General features: G+C 43.8%; 6 protein-coding genes across 9 annotated transcripts in view; 2 read left to right on the plus strand and 4 right to left on the minus strand.

The window, feature by feature from the left end:
• Positions 1 to 7,901, minus strand: part of Mef2 (myocyte enhancer factor 2) — a 65,228-nt gene extending 57,327 nt beyond the window's left edge. For 2 of the 3 annotated variants that reach the window (XM_064687857.1, XM_064687855.1), the window contains exon 1: positions 7,011 to 7,901. The gene's annotated coding sequence lies outside the window, so the exon portion shown is untranslated. The remainder of the gene's footprint in view (positions 1 to 7,010) is intronic. The other variant, XM_064687856.1, reaches the window with a different exon arrangement.
• Positions 7,902 to 8,018: 117 nt separating this feature from the next.
• Pdrg1 (Pdrg1 prefoldin-like subunit) lies at positions 8,019 to 8,600 on the minus strand. The gene is made up of 2 exons (XM_064687864.1): positions 8,305 to 8,600; positions 8,019 to 8,249 (listed from the first exon to the last, which is right to left on the minus strand). Exons 1-2 carry the CDS (start codon positions 8,534 to 8,536, stop codon positions 8,083 to 8,085), a joined length of 399 nt encoding a protein of 132 aa, XP_064543934.1. The 5' UTR covers positions 8,537 to 8,600; the 3' UTR covers positions 8,019 to 8,082.
• A 317-nt stretch (positions 8,601 to 8,917) lies between these two features.
• On the minus strand, positions 8,918 to 10,583 carry LOC135432262 (venom serine carboxypeptidase-like). 2 transcript variants are annotated; one of them, XM_064687861.1, is made up of 2 exons: positions 10,430 to 10,583; positions 8,918 to 10,373 (listed from the first exon to the last, which is right to left on the minus strand). In XM_064687861.1, exon 2 carries the CDS (start codon positions 10,357 to 10,359, stop codon positions 8,923 to 8,925), a length of 1,437 nt encoding a protein of 478 aa, XP_064543931.1. In that variant the 5' UTR covers positions 10,360 to 10,373; positions 10,430 to 10,583; the 3' UTR covers positions 8,918 to 8,922. The 2 variants fall into 2 exon arrangements, with proteins under 2 accessions (XP_064543931.1, XP_064543932.1); XM_064687862.1 differs by having other exon boundaries at positions 8,918 to 10,368; positions 10,430 to 10,567.
• A 235-nt stretch (positions 10,584 to 10,818) lies between these two features.
• Positions 10,819 to 12,640, plus strand: Spn55B (Serpin 55B). The gene is made up of 3 exons (XM_064687863.1): positions 10,819 to 11,003; positions 11,064 to 11,927; positions 12,296 to 12,640. The coding sequence occupies exons 2-3, from the start codon at positions 11,070 to 11,072 to the stop codon at positions 12,566 to 12,568; spliced, it is 1,131 nt and encodes a 376-aa protein (XP_064543933.1). The 5' UTR covers positions 10,819 to 11,003; positions 11,064 to 11,069; the 3' UTR covers positions 12,569 to 12,640.
• Positions 12,641 to 13,254: 614 nt separating this feature from the next.
• Positions 13,255 to 14,955, plus strand: Snx16 (sorting nexin 16). The gene is made up of 3 exons (XM_064688215.1): positions 13,255 to 14,422; positions 14,484 to 14,620; positions 14,686 to 14,955. The coding sequence occupies exons 1-3, from the start codon at positions 13,406 to 13,408 to the stop codon at positions 14,744 to 14,746; spliced, it is 1,215 nt and encodes a 404-aa protein (XP_064544285.1). The 5' UTR covers positions 13,255 to 13,405; the 3' UTR covers positions 14,747 to 14,955.
• Positions 14,942 to 16,495, minus strand: Dlish (Dachs ligand with SH3s). Its single transcript, XM_064688216.1, has 3 exons — positions 16,335 to 16,495; positions 16,148 to 16,262; positions 14,942 to 16,088 (listed from the first exon to the last, which is right to left on the minus strand). The coding sequence occupies exons 1-3, from the start codon at positions 16,378 to 16,380 to the stop codon at positions 15,095 to 15,097; spliced, it is 1,155 nt and encodes a 384-aa protein (XP_064544286.1). The 5' UTR covers positions 16,381 to 16,495; the 3' UTR covers positions 14,942 to 15,094.
• Positions 16,496 to 16,543: the final 48 nt, after the last annotated feature.

Consider the following 16,543-nt stretch of genomic DNA (forward strand, 5'->3'; position numbering starts at 1 on the left):
AAATGATTTGCGCAACAATTAAATCGCAATTGCCAAGCTCAGAAATCAGAATAGCTTTAGCTTTAACTTTAACTAATTAAAAGTTTTTCACAACTTTCAGTTGTTGCAGCCAAACTTAATTAGTTGACAAACTTTGCAAAGCTGCTTTAAAAGGAGGACAGGAAAACAAAGCCAGAAAAAAGAATTAACAAAAGAAGAAAAAAGAAGAGTAAAATTTGTTAAAACAAAGAGAAATGCGTACAAGTTGCACGTTAAACAGCATTTCAAAGTCACGAACAGGCCAACGTTGCGTATGAGCAATGCGTCTGAAAGTGATTGCATGTAGGCAGGCAGGGGGCAGGCTGGCTGGAGGGGTGCGGCGAATGCCCCTACTCATAGGCACATCGCGGCATTCTTTGTGGACGTTACATTAGCCACACAGCTGACGCACTCTCACAGAGCCTCCACCTGTAAATCTCGTTAGCTTTGCCCATTACGTGTGTTATTATTATTTATAGCTAGATTATTTTTAACCATTGTCGAGGGACTTGAAGGTTGAACAATTAAACAGTTGACCAATTGACCATTTCAAGCATATGGCATTCGATCAATGTCTGCTTCGCGTAGGTGAATGTCTCTTTTTTTTCATTTTTGGTAACCACAAACACAAATATCCTGTTACCATTCGTTAAAATTACATTTCAAATTAAATGAGACCATTTCCAAGTGCAAAGCAGGCTTGGTTTTAAGAATTGATCGACTAGAATATACCTATTACACATTGCTTTTTACAAGCAGCTACATCACAAGAGGCTGAGAAACACACAAGTCGAATGTTAGAGGAAAGCTGTTAACTTGACGCTGTTAAAGAAATGTTATCTTAAGATGAGACTGTTAGCTGAAGTTACAAAATGTTAATACTGATCTATAGGTTTATTAGCCATTTATTAAAGAAATATAATTTTATATTATCTTATATTTATATTATTTATTACATATTTTATTTTGCATACTTAATATTTGGTTAAGGAAAGTTTTTATAGTGAAGAGATACAGCCTATATCTTTAGGCACTTTCTCAAGTGGTTTTCATCACCTACCACTGTCGAAAAAGCCTATTTGAAAGCCTTAAGAATTGCTCGACTAGAATATACCTATTACACATTGTTATATGCACAGAACAAACAACAACAACATGGAAAGAGGCTGCTAAACACAATTCAAATGTTAAACAGAAACTGTTAACGTGACGCGGTTAAGGACATGATGTTAAGACTTGACTGTTAGCTAACTAGAGCGAAGTTTTAACATAGATCGAAAGATTTTGGAGGCATTTCCATAGGGAATATTTTTTGATATTTTTATTACTTATTATATACTTTATGCCTTTTTTATTTGAGGCAAGTCTTCAGAGTTAAGATTAACTGAACAGCCCATATCATTAAGTACTTTCTCTAGAGCATTTCGCGACATACCACCAGCTAATATGCCCAATTTGAAACCACCAACAGGGTGATGGAAAAAAAAAATTGTATATCTCTCAATACATGGAATTAAATATATAAGCAGCTTAATGAACCATTTGAAACTTTCACAGCCATCATTATGATATTTTGGCAATCAATGCCACAAGTGGAACAACATACATTTTGAAGCCAAATTCGGCCAGCGTGAAAATGTAAATGACCTACGCGAGTTACTTGGCAAAATATCATATATATATATAGAACTGATACAGCAGAGAATTGTTGAACTTCATACAAACTCAATCCCAATCTCTGGGGCACAAAAATGATAAATGCTCTCGGAGCGTACGAAAGAAAAGGTAATTGTCTAGGCAACTATTTCGCATACCCTACGATTTAACCGCTCCAAAACCCGTTCCAGCTGGCCATCAAAACACAATTACCTGTGGGCCCCGAAAGCGACCCGAAACGAGACTGCAATCGCGCTGAGGAGCCTCCAATGATAATGATCTTGCAAAATAAAAAAAAAAAAACAGCGCGAAAAAAAAGGTGAAAAAAAAAAAACGTAACAGCGGACAAGTTTCAAGATAACCAACTGATGCTGTGGGCTACAAAGCGGCTTGGCCTGCTGCACGGGACTCTAAAAATAGCTAGCGCTCGTTAGAAAAGGCTAAAAATAGCCGCAAGTTGAAGCGCGACGACGACGGCGACGCGTTCGCGTTGAGCAAATAAAAAATAAACGTAATAAAAGAGCTGCTGGAAAAGCAGCGCATACTGGAATAGCAGCAGCATGCGCCTATAAAAAAGGTAAGCAAATACTGCGAGTGGGTACGGTGAACCGAATCCTGGCGTCAGGTGGGTGCTAAAATAGACTTTAACTAATACTTATTCACTCTTAGCAGAACTTAATGTTAGGGCAAAGACCGAGGTCCCTTAATTACAGAGCATTTACTTCTCCCAGCTGTTAAATGAAACAGTACGACATTATGTAATAAACAGTTGATAAGCGCTGTAAAGCTTAACATACAATGTTAAACAATTTGTTTATGTAATTACTTTACATGTTTTGTTAAAGTTATATGTTACTTTTAATATCAAATACTTGTTTAAAAGAACGTTCAAAACTTTTTGTTAAGGCAAAGTACTGTAGATAATCATAGAGCGAGATCATTACAGAGAATTATAAGTAATTACATAAACAAAATGTCTGCTGTTAAACAAAACAGTATCACCTTGAGCAACTGTTGATTGGAGCTGTAAAGCTCAACATAATGTTAATGCTTTGACTCTCTTATTTACATTTTGTTTATGTAATCAATATACAGATTTCTGTTAATGTTAAAGGTTGATGTTAATATTAAATAACATTACTTAAACATAACTTTTAACTTTTCTGCAGTGGTTTTTCGCCATAATTGCAGGGTATTTTAAAGTCCTGCGTGGCCTTGAGCTACTCTTCTAGCTGCTGAACTAGTTTAATGTGCAGAAGAACAGGTCCGACAGTGGCTAAAATTCTAAATAACTCTTGCTAAGCTTATTTTCGCTCAAGAATTGAACTTTTGTTAGTTCTCTAACTCTTTCAGCTAGCTAAAGGATGAAGGATAAAGATCTAAACCAAATCAAACTGATTAAAATGAAGAAAATTGCATTATTATAATCGTTTCGATTTGATTTAAATATTTAAAATATACTCCATATACATTTTATAATATAATATTTATTTTAGCCCCTTAAATTCTGAAACTTTTCTTTTTAAGTCCACAAAATAATTTCCAACAATTAAGTTAAAGTTCAGTGGTATTTTGGCAATGTTTACATATGGCAAACAAGAGCTAAGATCACGCATGAGAATGGGTTGGATGTGCGTGGGGGGGTGGGCGGAGGGGTAGGGGGCTGGCCAAGAGCCAAGCAGACAATGCCAAAGCGGCTGCCATGGTAAACTGAGTAAATCAAATCAAACTAGAGGCAAGGGGCAGCAGCAATAATAACAAAAATACCAACAACAACAACAACAACAAACGCCACTTCAAACAGACAACAACAACACAACACACACTGGCCAAAGGGGAGTAAAAGTAACAACGGCAAAGCTATGGCATGTAAGAGACAAAAAAAAAATAACAAAAAGAAACCCAATAACATAAAAGCTAAAGAATTTTTGCGCTAAAGGATGGCAGGCGACTACTGCTGAGGGGGCTGAGCAAGCGAGTGCATGTGTGTGTGTGTGTAAGTAGAAAAACCCGCTTACAGCAGCAAAAACGGCGGCGGCAACGCCAAGTGACGACCTTGATAAGTTTCGCACACACATACCCACTCACACATAAACACACGCACACACACAAGCAGCGCAAAACTGCTTACGAAAAAGGAAGGGCTGCCAAGGAGCGCACGAACAGCCTTTGGGGGCAATGAAAGAGGCCCGCGCGCACACACATTTTGCGTGCGTGTGTGTGTGTTTGTGTGTTTACAAAAGAGGGGAAGCAAAAAGGGTAGGCACAAGTATCACACCACAATCGATGCTCCCATGGTGAGTTTTGTCAAGGCGCTCTCTCTTGCGCGCTCTCTCTCTTTCTCTCTGTCGGGCATCAACAAGTGGCTGCTGCTCCTGTTCCTAACTCAATTCGTTTTTGTGTGTCTTTGCGGCGCTCTTTAATCAACATCGCATGGTGAGCTTTTTGTTGTTATTGCCTAATGTTGTACAATTGTACATGTTGTACTTAATACACAGTATGCACATACATATGTATTAGCGCACATACATATTATCATGCTCTGCGTTTTATTATTGAATTTCTCAAGTCGTCAGCCTGCTGACGCATATAAGAACGCCAAACAAATGCGACCGACCGCTTGTCTGCCTGAATTGGCGCTCTCTCTCCCTCTCCGGCTCTCTCTTTCGTTTGCTCTCTTTGACAAGAGCGCTGCCAATCAGCTGTAAATCAGCTTGAGATTCAAATTGAATTAATATTATTAAATAAATTCGCTTTTAATATTGATGTGCTTAGGTATATGTACTCTCTATATACTACGTGTGTATGTGTGTGTGTGTGTTTGTGTTTAGTAAATGGAAAATTTTTGTTACCCATTGGGAATGTAGTGTATGCAGCTAAATCAATGCAAAAAGCTACAGCAGCAAAAGCAACAACAACAACAACAACAACTTTAAAATGATCGTGCAACGTGCCTGAAATTATAAAATACAAATCAACGCGGAACCCGCGAACAGAAAACCGGCGCTGCACTTGCTGCGCCTGCCACACACAACCGGCTCAGATCAACAGACAGACGGACGGACGGACGGGTGGACAGACGGACGGGCGGACGGTGCAACGTCTAGTTTGAGTTTTGAACGACAGGCGAACACAAGAGACAACCCATAATTAATCAGACTGCCAGGCAACATTTTACAATTTACAATGTACAGCCAACCAAATTGCAAATTCCAAGCAGATCCTTTATCCAATAATTACAACAAACACAACAACAACAACGAATACCGTGAAAGCTCTGTTAACGATATTCCTTTTTTATTTATCATTGAACTCTTCAATAGAAATTGTCCGCTCAGGAATGCATCAATAACTAGTTTGTGGTTTATCTAGAAGGTATTTTGTGAATAACATTTTTATTGACACACTCTTACTCTTCATATTGCGTTTTTAACACTGCGACGTTCACAATAGATATAATTTGATTTTTTTTTTTTCATTCTTTCTTAGCCAAATCCATGTGTGAAAACAAGTTTTCAAACATTAATTCGCATATTTTTACAAATTATATTAAAGCTCATACATAAAGACAGAACAATAACAATAACAACAACAACAACAACAACAACAACAACAACAGCACGAGGAACAAGCATTTATTTCGTGTACTGTGAAAAACTCGTTTTGCTTGTAAAACTATTTAACAATTGTGATGCCAAAAACAAATAATAATAAATAAATAAATGTGTATTTGCTAGAAAAGATTAACATAGCATTTGATGACAAAGGTGTGGAAGAGGAGATTTATATCGAAAACTAAAAACCCAATCAAAGTAAAGTCGATGAGTAAAGACTTTGGCTAACAAATAACAAATTAATCTTATTAATATTTCAATTGATTTTTGTTTTAATGTTATTTAAAGCTTTGACTAAAAGAAAAACGTAACTTTGCCAAGGAAATAAGTATTACAAACTTAAGAACTTAATATTTACTTCCTTGAACTTAAGATATGCATACATAATCTTAGCTTATGCTTATCGTTGAGCTTAGCTCAGCCTCATAACTAAACTCTGAGTAATGCTATCGATAAATAGTTGCATCAACTTATTTACATGCACACATATGTATATACCTATCGATGTGTGTGTGTGTGTGTGTGTGTATTTGTGCTTTTCTCGCAACAGCTTCTGGATTATTACTCTCACAACACTGTCCAAAAAAAAAAATGTTAATTTGATTGGCCCTTAAACGTATCGTGCAGTGTAAGCTAATGATATGGAAAATTTGTGTACTTTTCTGTGCAAACGAATAAATTAAAATAATAATAAAAAAAACCCCGAGTAGTCAAAAACAACAACAGTGTTGAAAAGATTCCAGCACAAAGTTATAATTTAACTGTTACATTATCGTTGCATGTGTATGTGTGTGTCTGTGTGTGTGTGTACATACTCTAAATAATATTACCGTTTGTGTTTTATTCACTCATGTGAGGTAACTATTCAATTGCCCATGTAAGTGGCGAACAGAGCGCACACATGCATGCATACAGTCTGTGTGCATGCATACACTGGCCCTGAGAGCAAATAAAACATCAGTTTACAACACGCACAGCCGAAGCTTAGCTTGCAAGAGAAGCCTGCGAAAAGTACCACATATAAAACTGTTCTACTGCTGTTCTACAGCAACAATGTATCTGTTACGATCAGCAGCCCACTTGCTGCGCCTCTCTTCCTGTCACAAATGAGAGCAGCTCAAGAGAGCACAGCATGTGGGGAAGTGTCATTGATCCACCACGTTTAGGCAATGATTCTCGCTCTTTTCTGCTATCAGTCGCCGCTATCCGGCTGCTGTTTGCTGTATAATGTGCGAGCGCAGGGGGGTCGGGCTGCTCGTCACTTGATTTGATGAGCACTGCGCTGCGGCTATGCTGCAATCAAAGTACACAAACACACATACACACACTTATACACACAGCCCTAGGGGCAGAGCTTGGGCTTTTTCCAATATGCAAAACAAAACTATTAAAGTGGATAGACAAGTTTTAACCAGCGCCAAGCGTGCTGATAAAGCAGTTTGCGCTGGTCAAGCACACAACAGACAGTTTGTAAGAGAGGGGAGAGTTGCACATAGAAAGCAAGCACACACACACACACACACTCGCACACACACAAACAGAGGGCAGTTAGTGGTAGCGGTTTAGGCTCAGCCTTAATATCCATAAAGGCTCGATAAAAATAACTCAGCATTGCCTGCAATCAATTTTAAAATAGACCCAGCAGCGAAGAAGAAGAAGCAGCAGAACTAAAGGAGAAGAACTAGCCAAAGGCCGACAAGCAGCAAGGCAATTTCAACTTACCGCTGCGCTCCCGCGCCGCACAAGTTCAAGGCCAAGTGGCCACGGCGCCTCCTCTCTGTCTTTTGCTGTGCTCAGCTGCGCTCTCTATCTCTCTTTTTGCGATTTGCGAGCACTGTATATATATTTGTGTGTGTGTGTGTGTGTTGGCGTGCGTATGTGTGTGTATGGTTTTTTTTTATGCGCAACCGTTTGCATGCAAAAGAACTTTCGTTTTCAAGTACATGAACCGCCAGCACCTCCTGTGTTTATTGTTATTGTTATTGTTGCTGTTGTTGGCTGTTTTCTTTTTAGTGGGACGCGCGCGTTGGGCACAATGGGGTTAGTCGCGGTTGTTTATAGAACGCGTAACATTTTCTTTTTTGCTGCCAATTCAACAAACCCACAAAATTTGTATATGTTATTTGCAAGAGTGCACACTCGAGCCTGAGGCTGGCGGCTTTGTAAATTAATTAACAACACTCAAGCTTACACACAGCACACACACGCACAGGCACACGCACACTTAGCCATATCAAGCGAGCGCGCGCGCCGAGATAAGCAAAGCAATTTATTTGCACTAAAATTTTGCTTTTTGCACGCCGCTGCTGTTAAGGGGGGGGTGGGCGGTGGAATGTTGGGGGAGAGCCTAAATTCACCACACACACAATCGCACACACTGGAATTCGTCGCAGCAACACACACTGGCAGCCCGACGTAAACGCACGTTTCTGTTACAAATGATTTGCCAAATTTTGGAATTTCTGTTCACTTGTCCCGAGCACTGCGATAAGTTGCGACGCAATTGGTTTTTAGTTGCGTTAAATAATTTGTTTAGCTTGTTAGTTGAATTTCACAGAATTTAGAAACAACCAGAGACAACGCAAAACCAGACGACACCGCGATTACGAGGCGCAACAACAAATGGTGAGCGTGGAGAGAGCCACGATTGCCAGAGTTGCCAGGTCGGGAGCTTTTTCTTACGCCAAAAAAGCTTATCGTTGGTGTTGGAAAACGTTCAAATCAGCGCTAAGCAGAAACACATGAGACTAATTTATTTTACTGATAACTAAATTACACACTATTTTAGTATTAATTAAAGCATGGGCAAATTGGCCTTTAACGCATCGAATTCCGAACGATCCAGAGCCTTTAAATTGGTACCTGAGAAGGGGGATTTGAACTCGACGTCGCGATGTTTGTTTACCAGAATCTTCTGCTCGGAATATATCACATTGATTTGCTGATTGATTTGTTCCTGATCTGCAAATCGAACTGATATATATGCATGTACGTATAAATAATTATAACTATTTACCTTTTTTGAGCAGCTCCATGGCCCGTTCTCGCTTCATTTTGACCAACATGCTGCCTATGGTTATCCAAACTTTTGGTTCCTCAGATTTCTCAATCAGACGGAGTGCTTCCCGGGTTTGCTGGCGCCGTTTGTCCATTACCGTTAACTCCTGCTTGTTGACCAGGATCTTATCGGCCAGCTCCTCCGTCTTGGATATTATCTCAATGCTTTTGCTCAAATCCGTTTGCGACATGTTTGGCAATTTTATTTTTTTACTTGTGAAATAGGCTGAGAAGCCGACAAAACGTAAACAAAAGAAATTAAGGTGACCAGAGTGCACTAAATTAGGCAATATTTATGCCCAATGTTGGTTACTCTAACAGCTGTTTGCAACATTTTCAACATGGTCACCTTTTAAACAGCTGTTAATGAGGTGAGAGTAAGGAAAAGCGCGCGAAACTCCCAACAAAATATGTTCATGAAACTTTTCCGGGAAAGTCCCTGTTTCTATTTATATTATTACATTTTGCTTTATTTTACACACCTTTAATTTCTAATTTGTTTTATTTAATAATAAACGACCTCAAATTTACATTTGTAATTGAATTTAAAAATTTAAAGCTGTTTTTTTGTAAATTATCAATGCTTGTAGTGAGTCAGATGATTGATCATCTCGTAGAGCCACTTGGGCTGATCGTGCGGAGCCATGTGGCCGGCATTGCGCACCATAATCTCGACCAGATGCCCGGCATGCTTCACATAGCCGGCCACCTCGCCATCAATGCGCCAGATCTCACGAGGTGCGATCTTATATTTGGCTGCATCTTTGAACTTTAGTTTCTGCAGATAGTTGCGGGTCAAGGGATAGGCCACAATAATGTCCAATTGGCCATTGTAGATGCACACGGTGTAGTCGTCCAGGAGCTCAGCTATCCAGAGTGCCACACTGTCCATGACATCCTCCTTCAGATGAATCTCCACCTTGTTCTCCTTGTCCAGATCGTGGAACGTCATGTTGCCCACATGAATGGCGCGACGTGTGGCGCCTGCCTGCAGAAAGTCACCCAGCTTGGCCTCCGAGCCATCCGGATGCGTTAGCAGATAGTTGTAATACCAGCTGTAGCCCGTCAGGTTGCTGAAGATGGAGCCGTTGGTCATGTCGCCGTTTATAAGCGAATCGAAGACATCGAAGGCGCAGTTCATGTCCCGCTTCTCGATGCACTCGGCGCCCTTTTGCTCCGCATCGTGAAACTGGATCAGGCCGTTGTCATCGATCAGGCCCAGCTGGTAGAGATAGTCGCCATACTTGAGCTGGTGCAGCGGATCGGACAGCCCGTTGCCAATGGCCACGCCCTTGAGCGGAATATGGATACGCGCGTCAATGGAATTCTGGACCTTGTGTATATGATAGGCCAGAGCGGGCACATATTTGCCGGCATACGATTCGCCCGTGACCCAAAAGCCCGCGTTGCTGCTCCACTCGAAGAGCTCGTACAGCTGCATCACAGCCTCGTGCAGGTTGCGGCCCACATCCTTCTCGTTGCGCGCATAGCCCTCATCGTGTTCGGTGAAGCTGAAGCCGGTGCCGACGGGATTGTCAATGTAGATCAGATTGTGCGTCTTGCTCCAAGTATAGTTGCGCTTCTGCAGCTTGGCCTGCTTGTCCAGCTGGAGCGGACCGTTCTCTGTGAACAAGCCGAACAGCGAGGAGGCGCCGGGTCCGCCCTGCAGCCAGAGCACAACGGGCGCATAATCCGGATCCGTTTCACTTGGGAAATACCAAAAGAACATATTCGAATTGTAGCCCTTGTCCACGGTCAGATAGCCCGAATAGCTCTCAACGCCATGAAACTGCGTGCCATTAACGCGCGCCAATTGACGCACTTGCTCCTTGGGCAGCGTGGCATTGTGGATCAGCGGGGTTAGGAAGAGCGGCTGGCCCGGATCGACGCCATCGTTAAAGTACTCAAAGCGCGGATACGGATTGATGAAGCTGCGCCTATACGGCCGATCTGCGGCGGCAACAGCAGCTGCTGCTGCGATAATTAAAAGCACGCAATGAATTGCGCTTTTCATTGTTACGAGCTGAGCTATGGAATATCAGTTTTAATCAGTTTGCTGCAAATGTCAACGCCCCACCACTTACCCGTTGCGAGATAAGCTAACTTTGCACTTTTGCTGCTGCTCGGGTTGAAAATAGAAAATCGTCTGAGCCGGCAAAAATGGTGTTGAAAAAGCGCAAGTAACGATTCTTTTTGTAAGAGTTATGTAGTTCCGCTGCTGAACAAATGAACTAGTTGCAGCTGTTATCGAGCTCAGCTCTGTTATCGATAGCAAATCATCGTTTGATTTCATCGTTTTCAAACAGCTGTTCGTTTAAACAAAAATAGAGTTTAAAATTGCAGCTGATATTTTTAAGTAAAATTAAAATGAAATTGCATAAAATGGACATGCAAAACAAACGCCCACACCCACATCAATGTGAATGTCGCTTTACCCTACATAAATCACACAGCTAATGTCCGTTAACTGTGAAGTGTTTTAAGCGTCAACAACGCCGCCCTCATTTACCGCTGTTTTGTGAGTCATGGGCAGCGACGCTTTCGTGGGAGCAGCGCTGCTTTCGCCGCTGCTGTTGTGGCCCCGAAAAGCGGCATCGCAAACATTCCAGTTCAGGCAGCTAAAAGTATTGGACGCGCGCTCTCTCACTCTTAACAATTGTACGTACAACCAAATTGCCTGATTACGCATTTCTCACACCTACACCCGCCCACAATTAGAAAAAAATGTTCGATTTCAATTTGGAATTTGCGCGTGGCGGCGCCTCCTTCACCAGCGAGCTGTTCCAGCTGCTGGCCGCCGGCGGACTCAAGCAGAACATCGTCTTCTCGCCCTTCTCCATACAGGCGTGCCTGGCGCTGGCCTTTGCCGGCGCCCAGGGCGAGACGGCCGACGAGATAGCCAAGGGTCTGCATTTTGTGTCCAATTTCCCACCGGAAGTGGCGCAAACCTTCCAGTTTGTGCTGCAGAAGTACAAGGACAGCGACCTGCTGAAGGTGGCCAACAAGCTGTACGTGCAGCAGGGCAAGCAGCTCAAGCCCAGCTACGAGGCGACCATCAAGACGGACTACAACTCCGAGGCGGAGTCCATTAACTTTGCACTGAGCGCTTCAGCAGCGCAATTGATCAACGGCTGGGTGAATGCCAAGACAGAGGGCAAGATCACCGAGCTGGTCACGGCCGATAGCTTCGATGAGAACACGCGCTTGGTGCTCCTGAATGCCCTGCACTTCAAGGGCAGCTGGGCGCACAAATTCGATGAAGCGCGCACCGAAGCGGACGATTTCTGGATTGCCGAGGAGCAGAGCGTTAAGGTCAACTATATGAATCAGAAGGCCAAATTTGGCTATGGTCATTTTGAGGATCTGGGCTGCACCGCACTCGATATGCCCTACAAGGACTCCGATTTGTCCATGCTTGTGCTCTTGCCGCAGGAGCGCGAGGGCCTCAAGTCGCTGGCCGAGAAGCTGAAGAGCGTCAATCTGGTCGATCTGGCCGCCAAGCTGGCCGTCGAGGAGGTCCACGTCAAGTTCCCCAAGTTCAAGGCGGACTACTCCATCGAGCTGGCCGACAAGCTGCAGCAGGTGAGCAATACGTGCTCTATTGACACGTCGCTAGTTTCTAGTTTCTAGTTTCTAGTCTCCATATCAATGGAATTTTCTTTCGCACCTTATTTATTAGCTGTTATCTTTGTAAGCACTTTCATTTCGGTGGCTTATCATGCTATAATGTCTTAAAGATAATTTATAGGGTATTTATATTTAGCTGGCGCATTTTGCGGTTCCCGTTTAAGATCATGTATCAGGCATTATGTAAGAGACCCGCGCTGCAGTCTAGCTTGACACATTCGCATATCTTATCTTAAGCTAACTTAAGAGCGTGAGGTCATCAATAATGTACTTAATCATTGTTTATTTTTATAATATCGACATGTTTATTCATTCCCCGCCAGCTGGGCATCACGAAAATGTTCAACGAGGGCGCGGAATTCAACAATCTGCTGGAATCGCCGGAGGGCATTTTCGTCTCAAAGGTTGTGCACAAGGCAACCATCGAGGTAAACGAGGAGGGCACCGAGGCAGCCGCTGCCACCGGCATCATCATGATGACGCGCATGATGCTGATGCCGCTGCAATTCCAGGCGGATCGCCCCTTTTTCTATGTCATTTGGAACAAGCGGAATATTGTGTTTGCGGGCGCTTTTGTCAATGCACCAACTGCTTAAAAACATACAAATCGCATTAATTTATTATTTTGATATTGATTTCCTTAAATAAAAAGCAACGGCACACAAAAAGGTCATCTTTTCGAATCAATTAACTTTATTTAAGGTGTAGAGGCTAAATTGGCATATGGACTCTTGTAATGTGCATTGGCAGCACTGGCTACGCGCGCAGCTTGCTATTTTTTCTTTTATATTTAAATATAAATAGAAAATGATTTATCATGAGCCTTGGCTTCACGCTCATGTTATTAATCATTATTTTGCGTCTGATTTTGTTTAGAAGCAAAGGCACGTTAAATCTGAATATTTGAATTTGTTGTACATCGACTAAATCCCATTGGCAGCACTGGCTTCGCGCGCAGCCTTTCATTTGCATTGCTTAAAATTTACATTTAAAATTCGTCAACTAAATTGTCGACTGGGCTGTTTTTCATATGCTTCGTGCGCAGCTTATTAATTGTTATTTTCATACTGATTTGGTTTGCAAGCAAGGGAACTTTAAAAGGGAGTATTTTCGTTTGATTTAATATTTGAATTTGTTTAACATGGACTAAATTGTCATTTTCATGTACATTGGCAGCACTGGCTACGCGCGCAGCCAACTTCAAATGAGTGTGACCCCACTCTGCGCGCAGCCAACTTCAAGCGAGCGCTCAGTTCATTGAACTGGTTCAACGCTGAACTACGCAGCTCGTATTAGTTTGTGCGAAAAGAAAACAAGCTAAGCATAGATATACATATATATATATATGTATATATATAGACGATGCGGGCTGAACAATTAACAGTCATGTGGCAATAGGCAACATTCTTCGCATCAGCTCAACAATTAAAGCAATGTCACTGCGTGCACTCAGGAAGCGGGATACTCAATTCAGCCAGAGCTCTGTCAGCAACGCTAAAGCAACGCTCTTCAAGAAAGCCAACAGCAGCAGCAGCAGCAGCGGCAGCAGCAACAACAACAGCCCAGCGACGACGTCACCGAAACGCTCGTTAAGCAAATCTATCGCTGGCAGCAGCAGCAGCACACGAAAGCTGTTGCGGCAGCGCCAGCTGCTGGGACGCGGCACACATTCCAATCCGGATCTAACGGAATTTCAAAGGACCAGCAGGACTCACCTGTTGCGCCGCAAATCGGAGAGCGATGCCCGCGCAGTAAATCTGGCCGATCAACGATTTCGACGCCTGACCGCGGCCAACGCAAAGTCCGAGGTGTGCCTGCAGCGCATCAGTTCGCATAGCTACGAGCAGCCGCCGAGCAGACGACCGAACGCCATGCTGGGTGGTGCGCGTTCCCATCGGGATCTGACCGTTGTGCAGCTGGAGGGCGCAGGCCGTGCGCCGCGCCGCATGAGCGAGTGCAGCATGGGCTACAGCCAGAGCAGCGGCGGCGGCGGCGGTGCCTATTCGCGACGCACCAGCTCCATGTTTGCCAGCCAGATGACGCTCTCGTCGAGCAGCGCCGCAGCGCCCGTTGATCCAAATGCGCCGCTCCGCGTCCCCATCATTGGCTACGAGGTGATGGAGGAGCGTGCACGCTTCACCGTCTACAAGCTGCGCGTCGAGAATCCCGATACGAACGACTGCTGGCTGGTCATGCGTAGGTACACGGACTTTGTCCGGCTCAATGGGAAGCTGAAGCAGGCCTTTCCGCACATCAATCTGTTGCTGCCGCGCAAGAAGCTCTTTGGTGACAATTTCAATGCTGTCTTTCTGGACAATCGCGTCCAGGGCCTGCAGATGTTTGTCAACTCGATTTTGGCCAAGGAACAGCTACGCAAGTGCAAGCTGGTGCGCGAGTTCTTCTGCCTGGACGAGCCGCCCTCCTACTCGGAGTCCATGGAGGAGTGTCGGGTGAGAAGCGGAGAGAGATATAGTAAAAGCTTAATATAACTAATGAGAATCCAACTTACAGGCAATCTTCGAGGCCCAGGAGGAGACCATAGCGCACCTGAAGCTGCAGATTCAAACCAAAAACGATCTCATACTCAGCTTGCAGCAGAAGCTGCGCGAGGAAATGATCGACAAGGAGCAGCTCACAGAGGAACTAAAGTAAGCCAAACATTTGAGATATATAAATATGCCTATGTATATATATAAACCCATGCAATCGACAGAAATCTCAACCTGGACTGCTCGCATTGCTCCTCGGCAAACGACAGCTCGGCGCTAAAATAGTTAGGAACAGGCAACAAGGCTCATCGTGTGCGTGTGTGTACAATATTATGCTGAGCATAACTCTATACACTCGCACGGCATATATCTCTCCCAAGTGCATATCAGGCGATCCACAAGGCTCACTATACACATAAATATACACATCAGAAGTGCTTTAGTATTCAGTTTGATATTAAGTCTTAAAGAAAATACAAATATTTTTATATATATATATATATATGCGGATTTTTACGCGCTGAACATTAAACTTAGCAATTAGCACAATAAAATTTACAATAATAATATTTAATTAAAATCTACTAGATCTATAAATAAGCTATATAACTATTAAACTGGCCCGAATCTCGATCACAGGCTCGTCATCGCCGGCGGCCGTGCGTAGGCCTTGGGTATGAAGCCGTATTTGCGCGTCTTGGGCGCATATGCCCACAGCCAGCCGTCCACGGTTTGATTGTTTAGATCCGCATAGATCCAGTCGCCGCGACGCACGGACAGATCGTCGGGCGCCTGCGCCTTGTAGTCGTACAGCATGACCAGCTCCGTGCCATGGTAGCGCAAATCATCTGTGCCTATGCCCAGTTGTTGCTGCTGTTGTTGTTGCTGCTGCTGCTGTTGTTGTTGTTGTTGGGCCTGTTGTCCCTGCTGTTGGAGCATGCTTTCCATGGCATTCAGGCCGCCACCCGTTAGATTCGCATGATGCTGCATGTTGCTTTCGTTGAGAGGCGCCGCGGTTGGCGTTGCCTTCTGCTGCTGCAGCACGCGCACACTGTCGGCGGGATAGATGAAATTGGCTGGGACAAAGCCCTCCTGGCCATCGCTGCGCATTATCCAGAACCAATCGGGATCCTCGCGATTCAGCACGGTCACGAATTCGCCACGCTCCACAGATAAATCGTTCTCATCGCGTGCAATAAATGTGTAGAGCACTATGCAACGTCCCGACGGCTCCTTGATGAAGGGCGTGCACTCGGGCATGGCCACATGCAGATTGCTCTCCAGATTGTTGGCTGCCGGCGCTGTGCCCACAGCGATCGCTTCATCGCACAGCACATCCAGTTTGTTGTCAACGCCGACGCTCAGCAGCGGCTGATTCTCCTCGTGCGGCTGCTCGGGGCACTGTTCCCGCGGCAGCTTCTTCTTTATGGCCAGCTCCGCCAGCTGTGTGTTGTAGGGCGCGCAGTAGGAGAAGGGTATGAAGCCCTCCTGACGTGAATCCTGCCCAATAACATAGACCCAATCGTTTTCGCGATACAATATATTCACCAGCTGGCCGCGCTTCACCTCCAGCTCATCATCCACGCAGGGCGTAAAGTCGTGCAGCACAACCATTTTGGAATCGGGACTGCAATGGCAATATGATATATATATATTTATATATGTTTATCTATTTAAATTGATTACCTGAGTCCGTGCTCCTTCTCAATGCCCACACGCACCAGAGTCTCTATGCTGGAGGAGCCTGTTATGCGGCCCATGCCCACGGGCGCCAGATCCCGTTCGATGTTCGCATTTGTGGCTGTGGGAAAACAAGTTTGTCGTTTGAGTCTTTCATTTATAATTATTTGTTTCTTTTGCTGCGCATGCGTACCTTTCTTTTTATCGCGCCGCATGCGCACCGGACACAGAAAAGCCATTGCAATTGGTATACTTAATTTTCACTAACTTAAAACTATTTTAATTTAATAGAAAACAGATTTTAATAGGTCCTGCGAATTGCTTGCCCATTGGAAAATGCATTGCAGGTGCATGCGATTGTTTTGTCTATCGAACGGTGCATGTTTTTATCGAACGAGTACG

This window comes from Drosophila montana, unplaced genomic scaffold (genome assembly GCF_035044405.1).
Source record: "Drosophila montana isolate Dmon_TW-CO22-7 unplaced genomic scaffold, ASM3504440v1 contig_3200_1, whole genome shotgun sequence".
Lineage (NCBI taxonomy): Eukaryota > Metazoa > Arthropoda > Insecta > Diptera > Drosophilidae > Drosophila > Drosophila montana.